Below are 17,661 nucleotides of genomic sequence, written 5' to 3'. Positions count from 1 at the left end.
ACTTTATTTGCTGGTGGCTGGTTAGGCAGTGAGGCAGTGAGAGACGTGTTTATTGAATGAGTTGGTGCATTTTTTTGTTCCTTTTTTTTTGTTTTTATTTATTTGTGTAAGAGGAAATTACCTGTTTGTGCATTTCAACATTAAGGCCATATGACATCTCGTAGTACTGAAAGGCAAATTGAGAAAATATTGTTAAAAAATAAATATATAAATGGCCATTGGTAATATAGATGGGAAATTACCATAACATAATGGCGTTGCATTTCGGTTTTCTCATTGGCAAGCTTTTCGCACTCCAATTTTAATCTGCAAAAGAAAAACCAAATATTACAGAAAATTAGCATTCGCATTGAAAGCTGTAGCTTGAGGTAGCAAACGAACGTATAAATAAATATCAGGTGACGAAGAAAGGCATGTAGTAAATGTACGTAAAATAAATACTGAGTTGGAATAACGTTTGGCTTCTTTAAAAATTACATAGAACTTAGACTAATTAAAGCAATTAATCTCTATCAAAGTAAGTAGTATAATTAAAGCACGGAGGTATATTCGAACAGGCAATAAAAATAAAAAATATACGTAAAAAAGGTATAAAAAACAGCATGTTTGTACGTACGCAAAAGAAGCAGAACATCAGGAAAGGCAGCTCACCCTTTAGAAAACGGGTGTAAGGAAGAAAACCAAGTAACAAAGCACAATTCCAGCGAAAAAGGCGAATGGTAAATATGTATGGGTAAGGAGTTAACCGCTTTTGGCGCCCACAAAGCCTTTTTTAATAAAAAGAAAAAATAAAACGCTCTATGGGAAGGTGAAACGGAAACATGAGGCAAGCGTATTATTCGCACAGTGTGTCATTTGAAATATGCACCTCGCAAAAGGCGTTTCCTTGGTGTGAAAATAGTAGTTTTAAATTTTTTCGAAAAAATCGTGTAACAAACAACAAAATATGTAAACAATTTTTAACACCAATATACTTTCCCTAACCACTATTAACTCTTACCCCATCGATTTCTTCTCATATACACCTCACCCCATTGCATCTAAAAATATATATGTAGATCGATTATACTACAACAAAAACCATATAACCCAAAGTTTCAAACTTTGTACAAAATTTCCTAAAATGTCATCAAAACTTTCAACTTACCAGAACTTATTTCTGGTTATGCAGTTTTATAGCCCATAGAATTTTAGCATAACAAAGTGCAAGTTTCAAGTGACTGCAAAAGACCGTTAAGTTTTGGCTATTTTTTTTATTTTTTGTTGACGGTGCTAGGCTTTTGGTCCATATAAAAAAAGTCGAGCATGTACTTTGGTAGTATGAACATATTCATATCAATATTTTTATAAAAATATGTGAACAGTACCACTTATCGCCATAGCACACGAATAAATCATGGGCTTAACTAAAACCGCCGGAAGAGAGGGTTGTCCTAGTAGCTTTCCATCTAGTAAGCCATTCCACGCTATTGAATGATATTCAACAGTCCACCCTCCCACCGGAACTGAAGAGTTGGTCCACAAACTACCTGTGTGGTTGGCGCTTGGATCAGAGGAGCTTAAAGTAAGGAGTACCGCAGTGTAGTGTCCTTTAACCCTTGCTTTTCAACTTATCTATCTCGAAGTTTTCTCAACCTCAGCAGCACTTGGAGCAAGACAAAGTAATGTTGCTGACGACATTTAAAGCAATTGGTCGACCGGTTCTGAATCATGCAGCGCCTATTTGGTAGCCTAGCAGAGGAGGAAGCTCCAAGCTTGCCAGAATACTGCCAACAGGACAGCCACGGGTCACTCTCAGATTATGTCCTGGTCGAGATCCAGGACCAAACAGTACACAGGCAGGTATTAAACGACATACATTGGGCATATCTTACTAACTTCTTAAACTCCCGCTCTCCACAAATTCCGTCATCGACGTCTAACCATATATACTGCAACATCAACAATGTCTAACGGATGCAGATATCTATCAAAAACAAACTAAATATACTACATAAAAAATGTTAAGTCCATGTATACGAATACGACAAAACCTTACTTTTTGAAAACATCCCGTATTTTCATTCTAAAGGGTTTTTAAATAAGAGATGTTATTTTAATATGCAAAGAAAAATGCTATTTTTTAATATAAATGGTCGGATGTTTATTTCTTTATAAAGAGGAAGGTATGCCGTTAATAGTAAAAATAACATCAGGCAAATGACCCTGGGCTGTTGGCGTAGACCTTCTCTTTCACGTGGCCCAAAAAAAAAGTCTCAAGGTGTTAAATCACAAGATCTCGGTGGCCAATTGTGATCACCTCTTCGAGGGATAACACGGTCCGGAAACTTTTCCCGTAAAAGATCGATGGTTTCGTTGCTTGTGTGGCACGTAGCGACGTCTTGGTGAAAATAAAGGTTGTCCAGATCAATACCCTCTCGGTAGTGCAATCCATTCACCTGTAACACCTGTTATTGGAAAACCCTTTATGTTATAACCTTAAGGTGCTGGCCCAATGCAGGCTGGTTTTGTTTGCTGTACTTATTTTGCTTGGCTTTGAAAACGTGTGTAAAGAAAACAGAGATGCTAACCATATACAATAATTCTTAATACATTTTTGAACCATGATTTTAAGAAGTTGTGAAAAGATATTGCGAACTTTTCTCTTAATCATAAAATGTACAAGATAAGAAGCCATACTTCCAGGAATAACATACATAAAGTGATTAATATTTATTGTAAAAACCAAGTATTTCTTTTGGTTTTTCCAGTGTCGCTAGCCTGTATTTTCGAGCTTCAATCCTTTATTGTTGTCGCATTATTACTCGCTTACCTGCTACAATTCGTACACATGAATAATTTCGCAAGTAGCGCTACGGCCTATTCCAGGTTCTTTACTACTACTACTCCAACTACAGAGGGCACTTAAAGTATTGTTGGACTACTGCTCTGAGCTACTAGCAGTAACAAAACGTCTTTATCTTCGTCTTCCACTCTGTATGAAATCTAAAATTCCCAAATGAAGCTTAACCAAATCAAATTAATGTCAAAAGGGCTGCAAATAGAGCTTTGAGCTATTTGAAACTTCTCCGTACTTCAAGCGCTACATTTGGTCTCATTTTAAGCAAAGCCAGGACCTTAAGTGTTAGTATAATGTACCCATTTTTGCATATATCTGAATTTTTAAATACTTGCCATAACTGAAATCACTGTGCAAACATGCTCTACCAATAACGGCAATAAAGTGTTTAAGTCACCCCCTTCATAACTCTAGGAGTCACAACGTAATATTGCTTGTAGCATGCCCCTTCTTTTCATGCTAACTTCTTTTTTTCTTCTTGTTAGCCTTTAAGCACTCCGTGCTTCATTTCCTCTTCTTCATAATTCCCTAATGATTTTGTGCAAACGCACGCATTGAAAAAAGGTACACTTAACGCACACACGCACGCATGCACATGCACTATCAAATAAATAAAAAAATACAATAATACTCGTAATAAAGATCGACAGTGTAGCGCAGCAGCAGTCCAAGAGCTAAGCCTCGTTCTGTTCGCTCGAGAAAAGATCAAATCAAGTAGGGTAGATTTTTATCCTACTCACATGTGTAATATGTATATAGACAGATACACACACCTACAGATCCTATACCAACGAATCGAGAGCTCACAAGCAGCATCCAGCTTAGCTTGTCAGTCACTTGGCCAACCATTCCATACATTTCCAGCCATCCAAATATTTGTCCGTCCATTTGTTGTATTTAACAACAAGAGCAAAACATAGTGTGAACAGCAACAGAAAAAAGCGGTAAGCAGAACACGAGGGGAACCGGTTCTCAGATGCTTACTGCTACTGTCTATCAACCAGGCCTGATCTACCTCGCGTATTTGTCTGCTTGTCTGCCTGTGACTGCCTTCCGCTGCCTTTGAGTTCGTCGTTTGTTTGCCTACATTTCGCGTGAAGCGGCCGCGCACAAAAACCAAAACATAAAAAGAAAATAAACACAGAGCACCAACATACAACATTTTATGTACATACAACAAACTGCTAAAAGCAACAACAAAAACAAATGGCACGAGTGCCGAAAGTGGAGTGAAGTGTATTCACTGTTGTTGTTATTGTCGGTGTTGGTGTTGCTGTAGTGTTGTTTTGGAGGAGCAGCGTGCGCAAGAGCGTGAAGCAAACGTTTTTCGGTACTTACTATTGTGATTGAGGAGTAAATTAAAGAGAAGAGGAGTGAAGTTGGGGGCGTAGCAATGTATAGTGGGACAAATAGGCGAAAATTTGCAGTAAAAATGTCGTTAAAAGCCATAAAAAAAGGAAATATTAAGTACAAAGACTGTTGTAAATTAAAAATAAAATAATAATTAAAATAGAAGATGAAGCAAAATCGAATAAGATGAAATAGAAATGAATCAGTAAAATTTTGAAGAATGAATTCTTAAATTAAACCAGACAAATAATAGGGTTGCTACTTTTAGTTTTCCGGTAACAATTAAGTAATTAAGGAAATTTATAAGATAAATGAAAAGAATTTTAACCAAACAAATTTTAAATATTCTAACTGTGATAATAGATACTAGAAAACATTTACTGCAAATACTGCATAAAAAAAAAATGTCTGCATTTTTTCAATAACTTTTTTCCTCAACTTATGAATCTTTAAATGGATTTTTTATTTGTACATAATAAATGGTATGTAGTTAGCTGTTTCTTCATTTTTTATATATAAAAAATGGGTGCAGCAGAGCAAGGCCACCTTTTTACAAATTACATTATACATTAGTATGAGGGATTTTGGTTAGTTGGAGAGACTTCCGTCTATGTCAAGATAAATTTGACCATCAACTGACTTCAAAATACTTGATTCTCGATTTTTTCGATCTCAAACTAAAAAGTAATAAATAAATGACACTATTACTCTAAACCACTTTTCAATAATCTTCGAAGTGATCGCTCTGCCGAACAAAATTTAAAGCCACACCTCTCGATAACAGAAGAGATCTAACCAGGCACAGTCCGCTGAAAATGTATGCTGAGACTCGGCATTGTTTAGACTTTCTAGCAGACTTGAGGACTATCAAGAGAAGTTAGCTTAATTGTCCTGCTTTGCGAGGTAAATTCATAGAAGGTGAGTTCGCCAGAGCAACAACATTTACATGCACTTTGCTTTTGCAATTTGGTCGTACGAATGTCAAAACTTCAATGAGAATGTAAACCAACAAAATAAGTAAGCAACAAACAAACTTGGCAAGAAAAAATAACAGGCCAGCTGCTATAGCGAACTCGCCTTGGCTAATACCAAACATCTTAGTTAGCACTTTATTAATACTCCCACGTATCGAGCAAGACTGGCCGTCTGTAGTACTTGTTAATCCGCACAAAGAGTTTCTCTTAAGTGAGATTGCACCCGATTGCCAAAGGAATGAACTTTTACTCTCATATCATACAGCCAAACGAGACTTTACGGTTCAACTCGCCGGCCATAGTTACCAAAACACCTAATCCTCCGATGCGATGTCATCTCAAGCATACGAAGAAGACATCTCGGTCTGGTATGATCGAAAAAAAATATTATCACATACCAACCTAACTTTCTTAATCCAAAAATTTAGCAGTATTTTGTTGATATTTATTCAAATTGGGGTGGGTACCGCCCTAACCTATCCGAAAACGATCGTTTAAACCAGTAAGTATATTTCACTAGGAATTGGAGCATTCTTATTGCTAAAATAACCATCCGAATGAAGAATCTTCCCTACCATAAAGAATATTCCTGAAATAAAATGAAGTAGCATAAAAAATGGGAAAAATTAAGAAAATACTTTATTCGTGAAATTTATTCAATTCAATTTACCTTCCGTGAAAATTATTAGAAATAGCTCATGATGTTACAATAATAGCAATATGTATGTATATTCAAATTAAATTAACAAGAGGTCAAATTAACCAAGTTTTATGCACCTACTTAACTTCATTCAATTAGTATCACCTGTTTTTTTAGGTTATCTCAATAACGATATGTATTTTTAATATTCAACCAATTTGTCAATAGAACTGCCGTTTAAACCAACTGTCAGCTGTCACTATGGAAGCACATGTGTAAGAATGTATATACTGGTATGTACTCGTATATGTGAACGTAGGCGTGAGCATTTATCTAAAGCTTCAAGTTTTATAAATTTATTGTATAGAAGAAATGCTACAGGCACCACAACAATAAAACCTCTCTCTTCCTCTCTTGTGAGCATATGGACAAAGCTAGAAGTGTTGACCAGGGAAAAGGCAATACACAAGCGAGAGTATGGTAAGGATTTGATGCTTTAACAAAATTTTGGCATAAATTCGAGAAATTAAACACAATGTACACACTTAAGTTCATGTATGTATGTATGTATGTACATGACTTTTAAATATTTGCTAAAAAGAAAGTAAAAACTACTAATGTAAGCAATGCATAATAACAACAACACTAACTGAAGTCAAACACACTTTAACACTTGAGTTCTTAACTCCGTTTTACGGTCATAAAAAAGTCATGCTATGTTATCTTTGTATTGGCTCACTTTCGATATGTGGTAATTTAACACACATGAATATAGTAGCACAATACTTTCTTATAATCAACCAAAAACGGTGGCGGAAAAATGAAATTGCATTACCGATCCATATTGAATATTGTTTTAGATATAACTTACTCATACTCACAAAGGACAATAAAATAATCCACACGTACTATATATTGCATACACGAAAAGATGTCATCAATTGATATATAAATATGATCATAAAATGAAAAGTAACAATTTCAACTTAAAATAATGCTCGCTGACACTGTGAAATTGGCGCGCAAGAAATTAAAAAAAAAAAAAATTAAAATTAAAAGTTAATAATAAAAATACCACCAATTAATTAAACTAACACTTGCATTTCGAGATTGTTGTTGTTGTTGTTGTTACTGTAACGGCATAAACATTCCCCATATTTATAAATCCGGGTCTTTCCGACTGTCTTGGGAACACATTTTAAGGTTCATTGGATTCCCTTGCCTATTGGATTCTATTGACTAGATTTTTTTCATTAACATGCATTTTTTCTTAACAAGGTTATCAAACAGTTCCCGGAAAAACCACCATCTGACGTATGAAGTCAACTGATTTGAGTTTTTTTTGGTTACCACGTACGTGATAAAAATTCCTACCAAAATTTTATAGCCATGACTTAACATTTGAAAAATGGATTTGAATTTGCAACAATGAGTTTGTATGCAATTATTTTCGTTAAAATTTGTAAGAAAACTTTAGAAAACTTGTTAGGAAACTGTCTCGGTAATGATACTCTTAAGAAAACAGCCGTTTCAGAACAGATGACGAACGCAGTCAGTGGCAGTCCGTCTACATCAAAAACTGATGAAAACATCAAGTAAAAGAAAATTTTATCAATAACCGCAAATTAATCATCAGAGACCTGGCAGAGGACTTGAACATTGCTTATGGGTCAGTTCAAGATATCATAGGATAGCATGGGTGTGCATCGTGTTGCTGCAAAGTTGGTCCCAAAGTACCTGAATTTCAAGCAAAAACGGGACCGAATTGATATCGCCAAAGACATGATTTCCAAGGCTGAATCTGATCCAACATTCATCAAACGCACCGTTGAACAGTGCCATTATTATCCACGAATTTTTGACTCAGTACGAAACGAATACCCTCCAGCAGCCATCGAAATCACCTGATAGGGCTCCCTGCATTTTTTTCTGTTTTGTCGAGTCTAAAAACACTAGGGGCAATGCGTCTTAACAGACGAAAGGAAGTAACGACTTCAATATCGAAAATAGAGTTCTAGAAATGTTTCGAGAACTGGATCACGCGGACATAAGTGCGGGGGAGTACTTTGTATTTCGAATTTTCTGAATATATGTCCGGAACTTTTTGATCAAGGTGGTATGTAGAATGCTGCTAAAAAATTAGCAACTCAGCCACGACTTTCATATTGTTTACAAAATAGTAAAAGTAACACAATATTCGGAAAAGAAAGTGGGCGGAGGAAATGGATCTCGTGCTTACTTAGAGAGGCTAGCGAACACCGAATACAACATTAAATTCGTTCAGAAATCAATATATATAAATATATTGTGTTGTGGTGGATGGACTTCAATTGGGGCATTCGAAGGACTCGTCTTTATAAGGCTCAATTAAAACAACAACAATATACAACGCCATTCGACACTAACCACCTTTTCACATGCCCCTCAAAACCCACTCATCTAACTCGCCTCTCCCTCTGGACCTAACCTGTCGAAACAGCATGTTTCCTGGGCCTACCTTTATATGGGTTACGACGACCGGTGATATACACTACACTGACAGGGCTCGTATTACTGCTGCTACAACAACAACAAAAAACGTCATTCAAGTCAGCTCACTATCCCGATCAATTCCCGCAGGAACGACCCAGATCATTTTTATGCGTACAGTAGGTTCTATTTTTATGCGGTTTTGAAATAGTGCGGTTTTTTTTTTTAAATTACAAAATGCATGTCGACCTATCGGGAATTGTACATATAAACAAGATTCTAAGCCAGCTAAGCAAAAACTCATCACAGATTACATCAGAAATGCTAACCCTACACGTATGGAACCGCCTGCATAACTATCTAGATCAGACGTGTACATTTCCTCAAGTGACGAAAGTAATTTTACGCCAAATCCTAAACGAACGCGCAACATGTGGGTATTGTCTGATTTTATTTCTGACTTAAATTTATTTTTCGATTCTGACGTTTCTTAAATAAAGATATAATTTTCAAAAATACAATATTTTGTTTATGCGATTTTATTTAATTATTTCAGATTCATGCGGTCTATGGAACGTATCTATAGTTATAATATGGGACTAGTGCCCTTTTTTATGCGATTTTATTACATTATTTCAGATTTATGCGGTTTTAGCACTTTTGAAACGTATCTATAGTTTTACTATAGAACTAGTAGCTTTTTTATGCTGTTTTTTTTATGCTGTTTCTTGCGGAACGTATCTACCGCATAAAAACAGAACCTACTGTATTATACAATTTTTGATTTGGTAGTAATAATAAATATATTTACATTTAGAAGTATTCACAACTTTTCCGGTTGGGAACATGACAGTATTGAAAACGAAAAATTAATAGAAGCTAAAGGATCTGTATAATGCACATTTTCAAGAGGACGATATTTCAACTGGAGATCAGCGTTTTTCACGAACCAATCAAATCAAATGCTATTGCCAGAATAGTTTATGCCGCTCTAAATAAGCGTTATGTAATAAATATGTTTGTAACTTTAAATAAATATCAAAGAGAAACCAAAAAACTTTTGTCTATACATTCAATCTGTAAAAATATGTCGTGTATTCCGAATAATGGTTTCTATAACGGCGTTACTGCCTCCTCTGTGAGTGAAGCTACCAATGTATTTGCCGATTTCTTTTCCTCTAATTTTGTGACAGATGAGGACTTACTTGAGGATGATTAGATTGAAATTTGTGGAAATCAGTCAAGTAATTTATTATCAGTCTTCGACTTCGAGTCCCTAATTCTTACCGTCGATGACATTATGGAGGAGTTAAGAATAATTAAAAACTCTTCTCTGACTGATGTGGATGGTCTCTCGATAATTTTACTTAAAAATTGTGCGTCTTTGGTGAGTCCACTTACATTAATATTTGATAAATCTTAATTGTCTTTTATCTATCAGTCCAATATTTAAAAGCGATAATAAAAGGGGCATTGTGAATTACCAACGAATTTCGAAACTATATTTTGTCTCTAAACTATTTGAATGCATCACTAACGATAAGTTTTATTTTATTATAAAAGAACTATTAATACTAATCAGGACGGGTTTGTGGCGGTACGATCTACATCAATTTGTACGGAAGACTGATTTGCGTCTTTTCGACGTGGTACCCAAATTGTGATAAAAAAACGACAAGAATCAGTGGACCATATCTCGATCATGTGTAGAAGACTACGCAGTCTGCAATGGTCTGTGAGAATGCCCGTGAGCATATTCAGTTTACCCCTTGCGGAGGGTTTTGAGCCTTTTAAACAGCTTTTGGTTGTATCCTCCCAATAAAGATTTCGCCTGGCGTAGTCCCATAGTTTTGTGCTAGCAAACTTCCCTTAGCCTTAGAGCTAGTCTTCACTCCTAAGCTTCTACCTGATGGTGTATTGCCCCATAGCAAGGAAGAGCTCGGGTCCTATAAATAGCCGCAGCCTCCCTCGCCACCCAATGCGTCCGCTATGTCATTCCCAGTTATACCCCTGTCCTGAGACCTAAATTAGCCAGATGCGATTGTGCGTTCTTAGTCGATTCAGTTTCTCGATACACTCAAGGACCAGTGAGAACTTAATCTCACAAGATGATAGATCCTTGAGTGCCGTCTGAATATCACTCAGAATGTCAATTCGCACATTCTTGATATCCTTTCGGGTAAAATCGACTGCTCATTCCTTCTTGGGTTAATTGATTTTAATAAGCCATCAAGAAACCTTCGCAGTTTCGATACTTTTCGTATGGGCGTATAAAGCGCTTTACCATGCTAATGCTTGAATTAGACTTATCGGATTCAAAATCAATGCTTTATAATAAATTGAAGTACTATTTATTGTGTAATAATTTATCATAATGTTATTCAAATTTATTATTAAATAAAATATTTTGTACGATTTCCTAATGTCTGTACCATTTCACTCTAGTTTATATATACATTCCCTTATCGGTGCTACCGATTACAAAAGACTGTGCTGTCACACTAAACGCACCAAACGAAGAACAAAACTATCAGAACCCTAAATTAAAACCATACATTGAACTTCATCTCTATCAGGATCACATCGTTGTTTCTGCATTTGCTTGCCAAATTTTTATGCGAATTCCCATCTTTGACTACAGCTAATATGTAGAAGGCAAATGTATATTTAATAAGCGGTTACGTTGGGACACCGTTGCATATGGGCGTGTTGCATTCGTTTGGATGGAATATAAGCAAAAAACATCAAATGTAAACTAAGTAAAAATATAAAATGTACGTCACTCAAAAACTATACAAACATACGAGAAATTATTTCTAAGGTAAATATTAACAAGTAAAGAAGAAGAAAATTCAATACATTTACGTGTGTATGTATGTATGTATACAATTGATTGTTAAGTTTGGTTTGTGAAATGTAAAAAATTTAAATGTGAGAATCTTTGCTGACACTGAGTGGCGTCTGGCTAAAAAAAATTAGATCACCATAATAGGAAATATTTCCAATCCAAAACTGACCCGTATTAAGGCTTTAGCATAAAAATTAAACATAGTAGATTCTACATTCAAATGCCCACCGGTTTAATTGTTAATATATATTTTGTAATACTTACGTATGATATTGTGCTTGTAGAAAGTTGAATTCCTCCTTGATACGTTCAAGTGTGTCAACAATTGTAAACTTCAATGGGCCCTGAGGTGGTGGCCCCTATTCATTGTTTCAATTTATATTTATAGTTTACCGTTTACCAATATTTTGTTAAAAGTTTTATTTGTAATTGAGTTGTTTGTGGTACATGAAAAAGAAATTATTTGAAGAGCATTAGATGAAGGCGAAATAACTAATGTAAACACAATAAATGGTGCGGTAATGCACTTCTACACACTTACCCCCGCCGAGGGATGACGCACCGGTGCAGGATACATTTTGCGCACTACACCACACAACTGCTCTGACTGCTGCTGCTGTTGTTGTGGTCAAAAGGCGATCCTATGGTAGAGTTGTTGGTCAGCTATAATGCTGCTGGTAATTTCCCGCTTACCAAACAATATTCCAAATACAGGTGTTCAAATTTTTGTTAATTCCTTGATTAGTCAGGAGAAAAGTCAACATGAAATGTGACTTATACACTTCCCAATATCTTTTTGTTTTACTGCGATCGTTCTCGTAATATGATGCCTAGGGGTATCTAAACACCTCACAAGAATCGTAGAACGTCGATATTGCTATTGTCTTAGTTCTGCAGCTCCGCTACTTCACCTCGAAAAAATCAAACCTCCTTTTATAAATGCCGTACTCTGCGTCATTGCCATCTAGATATTTTCCTGGAATAGCAAATCTAATAGCCAAACGTCTTAGTATTAGCTTTTACATTTAATTCGTCCTGTAGAATGGAATAATGGCTGTTTTATGCTTTCTAGCCTTTTGGCTGTCTGTGCCTTCTGCGCTTTGCTCGTCTTGTCTTACACAGTTTCTTGCACTATAGGTTGCTTGCGCTTCCTTACAAAAAAAAAAAGACTATTTGCTCACTTTTTCATTAGTCTTTTTTACGTATTAAACTATATTTACATGCTAAAATTTATTTAATTATGTTGCATTACAACCCTATGCACCGTATTTGATAAATTTTATTAATTTTTACACACATTTTTTATATTTTATTGAATTTTTATTATTTTGCCCAACTTTTTCTACTTTTGCTCGCTCGCTCGTTGGTTTTTTCCGTATTTTCTTTTACATGTCTTTTCGATACGTAGAATTGTACACACAAAGCAACACACACGTAACCACTATGTAACGCAGCCACAGCCAGTCAAGGCGCCCGCGATAGTGTTATGCGTGTGGTGGCAACTGACGAGTAGCGAGCAGATTGTCGGTAGCTAACGAGTGACAGAGCCACCACAAGCAAGCACACATACACCCGCACGCAACCAGCAACCACAGTCGGAAACGTAAACCGCACATACACCAGGCAATCGAACGAAAAAAAAAGCTTAAACACCGCAATAGGGTTGCATAGGCGTGTTACAAAAACTTTATTTTGGAACTCACATCGCAATGCAAGAGCACTGATATGGTATAACTGATATGTGTATAAAATTGATATTCTGCTGCTTCGGGGAAATTAATTTGTTATATTTCGAAAAGATACTGCTTAGCTTTAGGATCATCGACAAAAAGTATGTATGATTTGTATAGTACTTTAAAGAAAAATTCTCAACATCGTATCGATATCTTTAATATACATAATATTTAAAACCAATGTTTAATTTAAACTTCAATATTTAGTTATACTGTTTTCTTACAGGACAACATTGAAAAGGGTAATTATCTGGTTTGTGGGGCACGTGAAAATATATAGCGAAGTTTTTTTTTTCAAGTTATATCAAAAAACAAAAAAAAAAAAACCATTTTATAATATTGCTCCTTTCTATCACTAAAAACAAGAAAGTTTATTCCAAATTTTTACTATATTAATATTTGTTCAGATATAGCGGCAATAGAAACAACGGGAAGAAACGCCATTATATTGAAATATACTTTTATATCCAGGCGAAAGTCAGGAATAAAACTAACCCGCTCGATTTTTATTCAAGATCTTTACTAAACAAACAAACGTGCAAAGAAAAATTGAAGTTCAACCCTCTAAGTGTATTTAATTTTTTAAAAGGGCCAAATTTTCCTTGTACCCTACCAAGTATATAATTACCTTGATAAGCAAATTTTGTTAAAAATCATTTATTTTTCTTAATTCGATATTTTTAACTTGATACAGGAGAACGAAGAAATTTATTTGCCCACATATTCCATAATAATTAAAGAATCGGGGATTCTGCTGTTTCCGTGGCGCCGCAATCTTAAAAATACTGTGGATTGCGTAGCCGGAGTTGGACTGATGAGGGCTATTTTTTTGAAGCGCGGCCGAAGGCGGCCCACGCGAAAAGAAGTTCTACGCAAAAATACGGTGGATTGCCTAGCCGGAGTCAGACTGATGAGGGTTAGTTTTTTGAAGCGCGGCCGAAGGCCGCCTACGTCAAAAAAGAAGTTCTACGCAAAAATACTGTGTATTGCGTAGCCGGAGTTGGACTGATGACGGTTATTTTTTTGAAGCGCGGGATATCGAAAATTTTACTCCTATATTTTGTCTTATCTCGCCGAATTCTATCGAAACTGAAGAAAAAATTATTATTATTTTTTTTTATTTAATATTCATTTAGTACCTTTTCATCTAATAAAATAATTAAAAACAAATACCTAACAGAACTTTGGCGTACCCTAATTTAATACAGTGCTGTTAGACCACCAAACACACCACTAAAAACAAAACCCCAACGTACAAAACCGACGAAACCAAAACGTAACCGACCCGACCGACCAACAAGCAACCGACCGAACCCGACCACACAACCATGAATTCAGAAAAAAATAGATAAACAAAAGCAATTAAAAAATACCATTTTCTGTCAACCAAAAAAAAATTAGCATTTCTTTTGATATGAAATTAAGTGTATCTGCCCCAAATTCTCAGCTTTTTCTTTAATTGTTGGATGCATTTCAATAATTTAACACATATTTTCCACGAAAATTAGGAATAAAGTCATTCAATTGTCAAAAATTTCGAACACTTTTTTCTCCCTTCTTCCATGCTTTTCCATCTACTCGTTATTCTACTGTCACTGATGCCGTGCAGTTTGTACGATTCGTCGATCCCGCAAACATACACACATATACGACAACGCGCGAAATACCGAATGACCGACCCAACGCACGTACTTACGAATCCCATGAACTCTCACTCGCCACTCGCTGGTGCACAGGAGACAAACAGTATTGCCAAAATTTACCAAAACTAACTTTTTTAGCGAGCAAGCAAAAAATTAAAACTGTACACTTTATTCACCTTTAAAGAATCGTAATCATAATTTGGCTTAACTCGTAATATAATTTTTAGCTTTAATGCATGTACCTTTTCTCAGTTCATCAACTTATTTGCACATATATTAATTTTGTTGGTAACTCTAGAAAGGCGGCACTAATGGCGTTTCGCTTTTAGTTATTTTTCGCAACTGCAATATTTTTTGCATATAAAGTTTTAACTTCACAATAAGTTTATATTCCAAATGTTTCAGATTCTTTCACTTCAGTTAATTTTTCACGGGAGCAAAGCGCGTTCTAGTCATACGCCTTTTCATTGCGTATTTACTTTTACTGTTCTTGAATTGCAATGTCTAACATGCAGTCGCCGACCGCAAAACTATCCGAAGCAATCATAAAATCAAACACTTGATATTCCAAAACTATCACGCCATATTCTTTCAACTTTCATATTCACTTTGTATATATACAGTAAATATTAATACGCACTATTTATGATTTCTATTTTTCATTTAAATCACAACAAAGTTAATTTAGGTACACGAGGTCCTCGGCGAACACTATGGAATGGCTACTCTCTAAAAATGCTCACTCGATTGCGTCGGCACTCGCTGCTTTTTCGTGCTTTTTTCGTTTGTACTTTATACTTTGCTCTAGTGTATTCGCTTATTCTCGACAATTAAAAACGTAAAGGGAACAAATGCAGATGCATGTGAAATGGCTATTTAGTGCCGGGTTATCACTATTTGTCTCTTTCTCATGCTTGTTTCTCCATTATCATTTTTAATATTTGATAGACCTATCCGATTATGCCAAAATCTGTCGGTTGGGTACCTTAATTTTAAGATATCACGATATCAACAAAACAGAGTTCTGGTTTCAAAAGTATTACCTCCAAAAATTAAATAATAATAACAAAAAATTAATGCAGTTCTTCAGTGAATTTTCAGATCCCACAAATAAGAAATGCATATATTAAATATTGAAATATAAGCTTTATGGGTACATTCGTAAAAAATATTGTTTTAACTACCTTTTTTCAATTTCAATTATAATACAATATTTTGATAATAGGAAAATTTCATGCTTAATGTATCCATAAATATAAAACTGTTGTTGTTGTTGCAGCATAAACATTCCCCGTACGAGGAATGCTGCTGAAGTTCTTTCCGGTTACGTAGAACCGACTGTCGTGGGAACGTAATATAAAACTGTCATGCCCATTACCTGCCCCAAAATTAATTTAGAATTTTATCTCAATTACGATTTCTGAACATTTGAACGAAACGTATACGGCCAACTATTTTGAAAAAGGGCTTTCACTTCCTGGCCATTTTCCCCACAATACAAGACAAATAGAACTTTTTCAATTCGGTTTGCGTAAAACCATATTCCAATTATATTAAAATAGTTTAGAATCATGAATTACTTCTTTTTCCTATGATGATTTATTAGGTTTTAATTGTACATTGACCTTTTACTAAACGAATTCAATATGTAGTTTAGTTACTTGTTGATAAACTATATAAAACGTTTTTCCTATAACTATCTAGTTTTTGTAAAAAGTTCAACACTCGATCGGAGTAGTAATTACATTCCTTTGCTTGCATAGCGTGTTCTATTCGTTTATGCCGTTTGAAAGGCTCTAAACGTAAGCATGCTCGTTGGTATGTGAATATACCACATAGAAAATTCCAAAGGGTTATTTGTGGCCATAGAATATTTGTAAAGTACAATACTGTTGTCGAAATCTATAGGATATAAGAAAATAAATGTCAATTATGCAATTAGTTCACCTTAAAGATTAGCCAACTAGCTCACCTGCCACATCAGAAAGTCGCTAATACGTGTCTCGCCCGATGTACGAAAAAGCATGTCTGGAGGTAATGAGTTTCTTGTATAAAGACATTCTTCTATCAGACGTTGACTAATATCTTCCGGCTCCAAACCTTCCCCTAGCTTGACAATTGTTTCTACAGCTTGAGTTATTTCATCTCGAGAAGTATATGAGAAGGCAATGTTAAGGAAAAGTTTATCATTATGTTCGGTTAACATCATTGCTTTAGCAATCAATAATTGTAAATCTTCTGGGAGCAAATTAATATTGCCAATTACACGGATGCGTACTCCATGTTCATTCAATTTTTGCTCCTCAAGCAATATTTTTCGAAATTTTTCACGTGCTAGATCTAATAAGTCATTTACTTCTTCCTCGGACCGTTTGTAGTTTTCGATGCTAAAAGCAAATGTGGTCACCTCTTTTATGCCCATATCTAAGCACCAACGTAGGCAGTTCGCTAACTTTTCAAAACCGTGTGAATGTCCGTCGATCTTAGGCAAACATTGCGACTTTGCATAACGACGATTACCATCCATAACAAATGCGATATGTCGCGGAACATTACCACCGGCACGCACCACATTCATAGCCAGTGTCTCATACCACTTGTATTGGTAGTCTGATACCCAAGACATACTTTTAATTAATTTAATTTTAACTTTGGTTGGAAAATTTTTAACTAAAATAAAATATGCACATATTTTTACAAATGGTAATAAGAAAAATAACTGATAAATCTTATGACCAGCTGTTTGCTGACGAAGAAATGTCAACGGCCTGTCCATCAATTCTGGCGTGGTGAAAATACTAATTAAAGCAGATATGTTATAAATAGTATCATTAAAAATTCTTAATATTAATCTGCTATTTTAAAATAAATTGCATATATATCAATTTAATTTTTAAACAAACTATACTTACATACATATGTATAAGGCTCAAGTAGATGTAGAATAAATTGGCGCAATCATTGATCTAGTTTTTTTCCTCACAAAAAAGGGAAAAAAAATTAATGCAATCATTTAATAGGAAATATTATTTGATTCATCAGCTTTTTTCAAAGTTTCAAAGCATATGCAAATAGGTAACAATTAAATATAATTATATTTACGGTGTTTTAGAAAATGATTCCATAAAATATATATATCAATTATAAACATTTACATTTTATTAA

General features: G+C 35.0%; 2 protein-coding genes across 15 annotated transcripts in view; both read right to left on the bottom strand.

Annotated features, from left to right (window-relative positions):
* LOC129236458 (protein groucho) overlaps positions 1–15,219 on the bottom strand; it is a 33,187-nt gene extending 17,968 nt beyond the window's left edge. For 4 of the 14 annotated variants that reach the window (XM_054870850.1, XM_054870863.1, XM_054870862.1 and 1 more), the window contains exons 1-5: positions 14,673–15,213; positions 11,662–12,376; positions 11,385–11,479; positions 243–306; positions 122–166 (exon numbers count right to left, since the gene is read on the bottom strand). In XM_054870850.1, the coding sequence (XP_054726825.1) occupies positions 122–166; positions 243–306; positions 11,385–11,479; positions 11,662–11,697 (240 nt within the window). In that variant the 5' untranslated portion in view covers positions 11,698–12,376; positions 14,673–15,213. Of the gene's footprint in view, positions 1–121; positions 167–242; positions 307–11,384; positions 11,480–11,661; positions 12,752–14,672 lie in introns of those variants that run through there. The other 10 variants (XM_054870861.1, XM_054870857.1, XM_054870851.1 and 7 more) reach the window with 10 other exon arrangements.
* Positions 15,220–16,072: 853 nt separating this feature from the next.
* Positions 16,073–17,247, bottom strand: LOC129236313 (dehydrodolichyl diphosphate synthase complex subunit DHDDS). Its single transcript, XM_054870624.1, has 2 exons — positions 16,469–17,247; positions 16,073–16,398 (listed from the first exon to the last, which is right to left on the bottom strand). The coding sequence occupies exons 1-2, from the start codon at positions 17,120–17,122 to the stop codon at positions 16,150–16,152; spliced, it is 903 nt and encodes a 300-aa protein (XP_054726599.1). The 5' UTR covers positions 17,123–17,247; the 3' UTR covers positions 16,073–16,149.
* Between the last annotated feature and the right edge of the window lie 414 nt (positions 17,248–17,661).

This window comes from Anastrepha obliqua, chromosome 1 (assembly GCF_027943255.1).
Source record: "Anastrepha obliqua isolate idAnaObli1 chromosome 1, idAnaObli1_1.0, whole genome shotgun sequence".
Taxonomy (NCBI): Eukaryota; Metazoa; Arthropoda; class Insecta; order Diptera; family Tephritidae; genus Anastrepha; species Anastrepha obliqua.
Note: the sequence above shows the minus strand (reverse complement) of the source record. Positions and strands in the feature narration are given on the sequence as shown.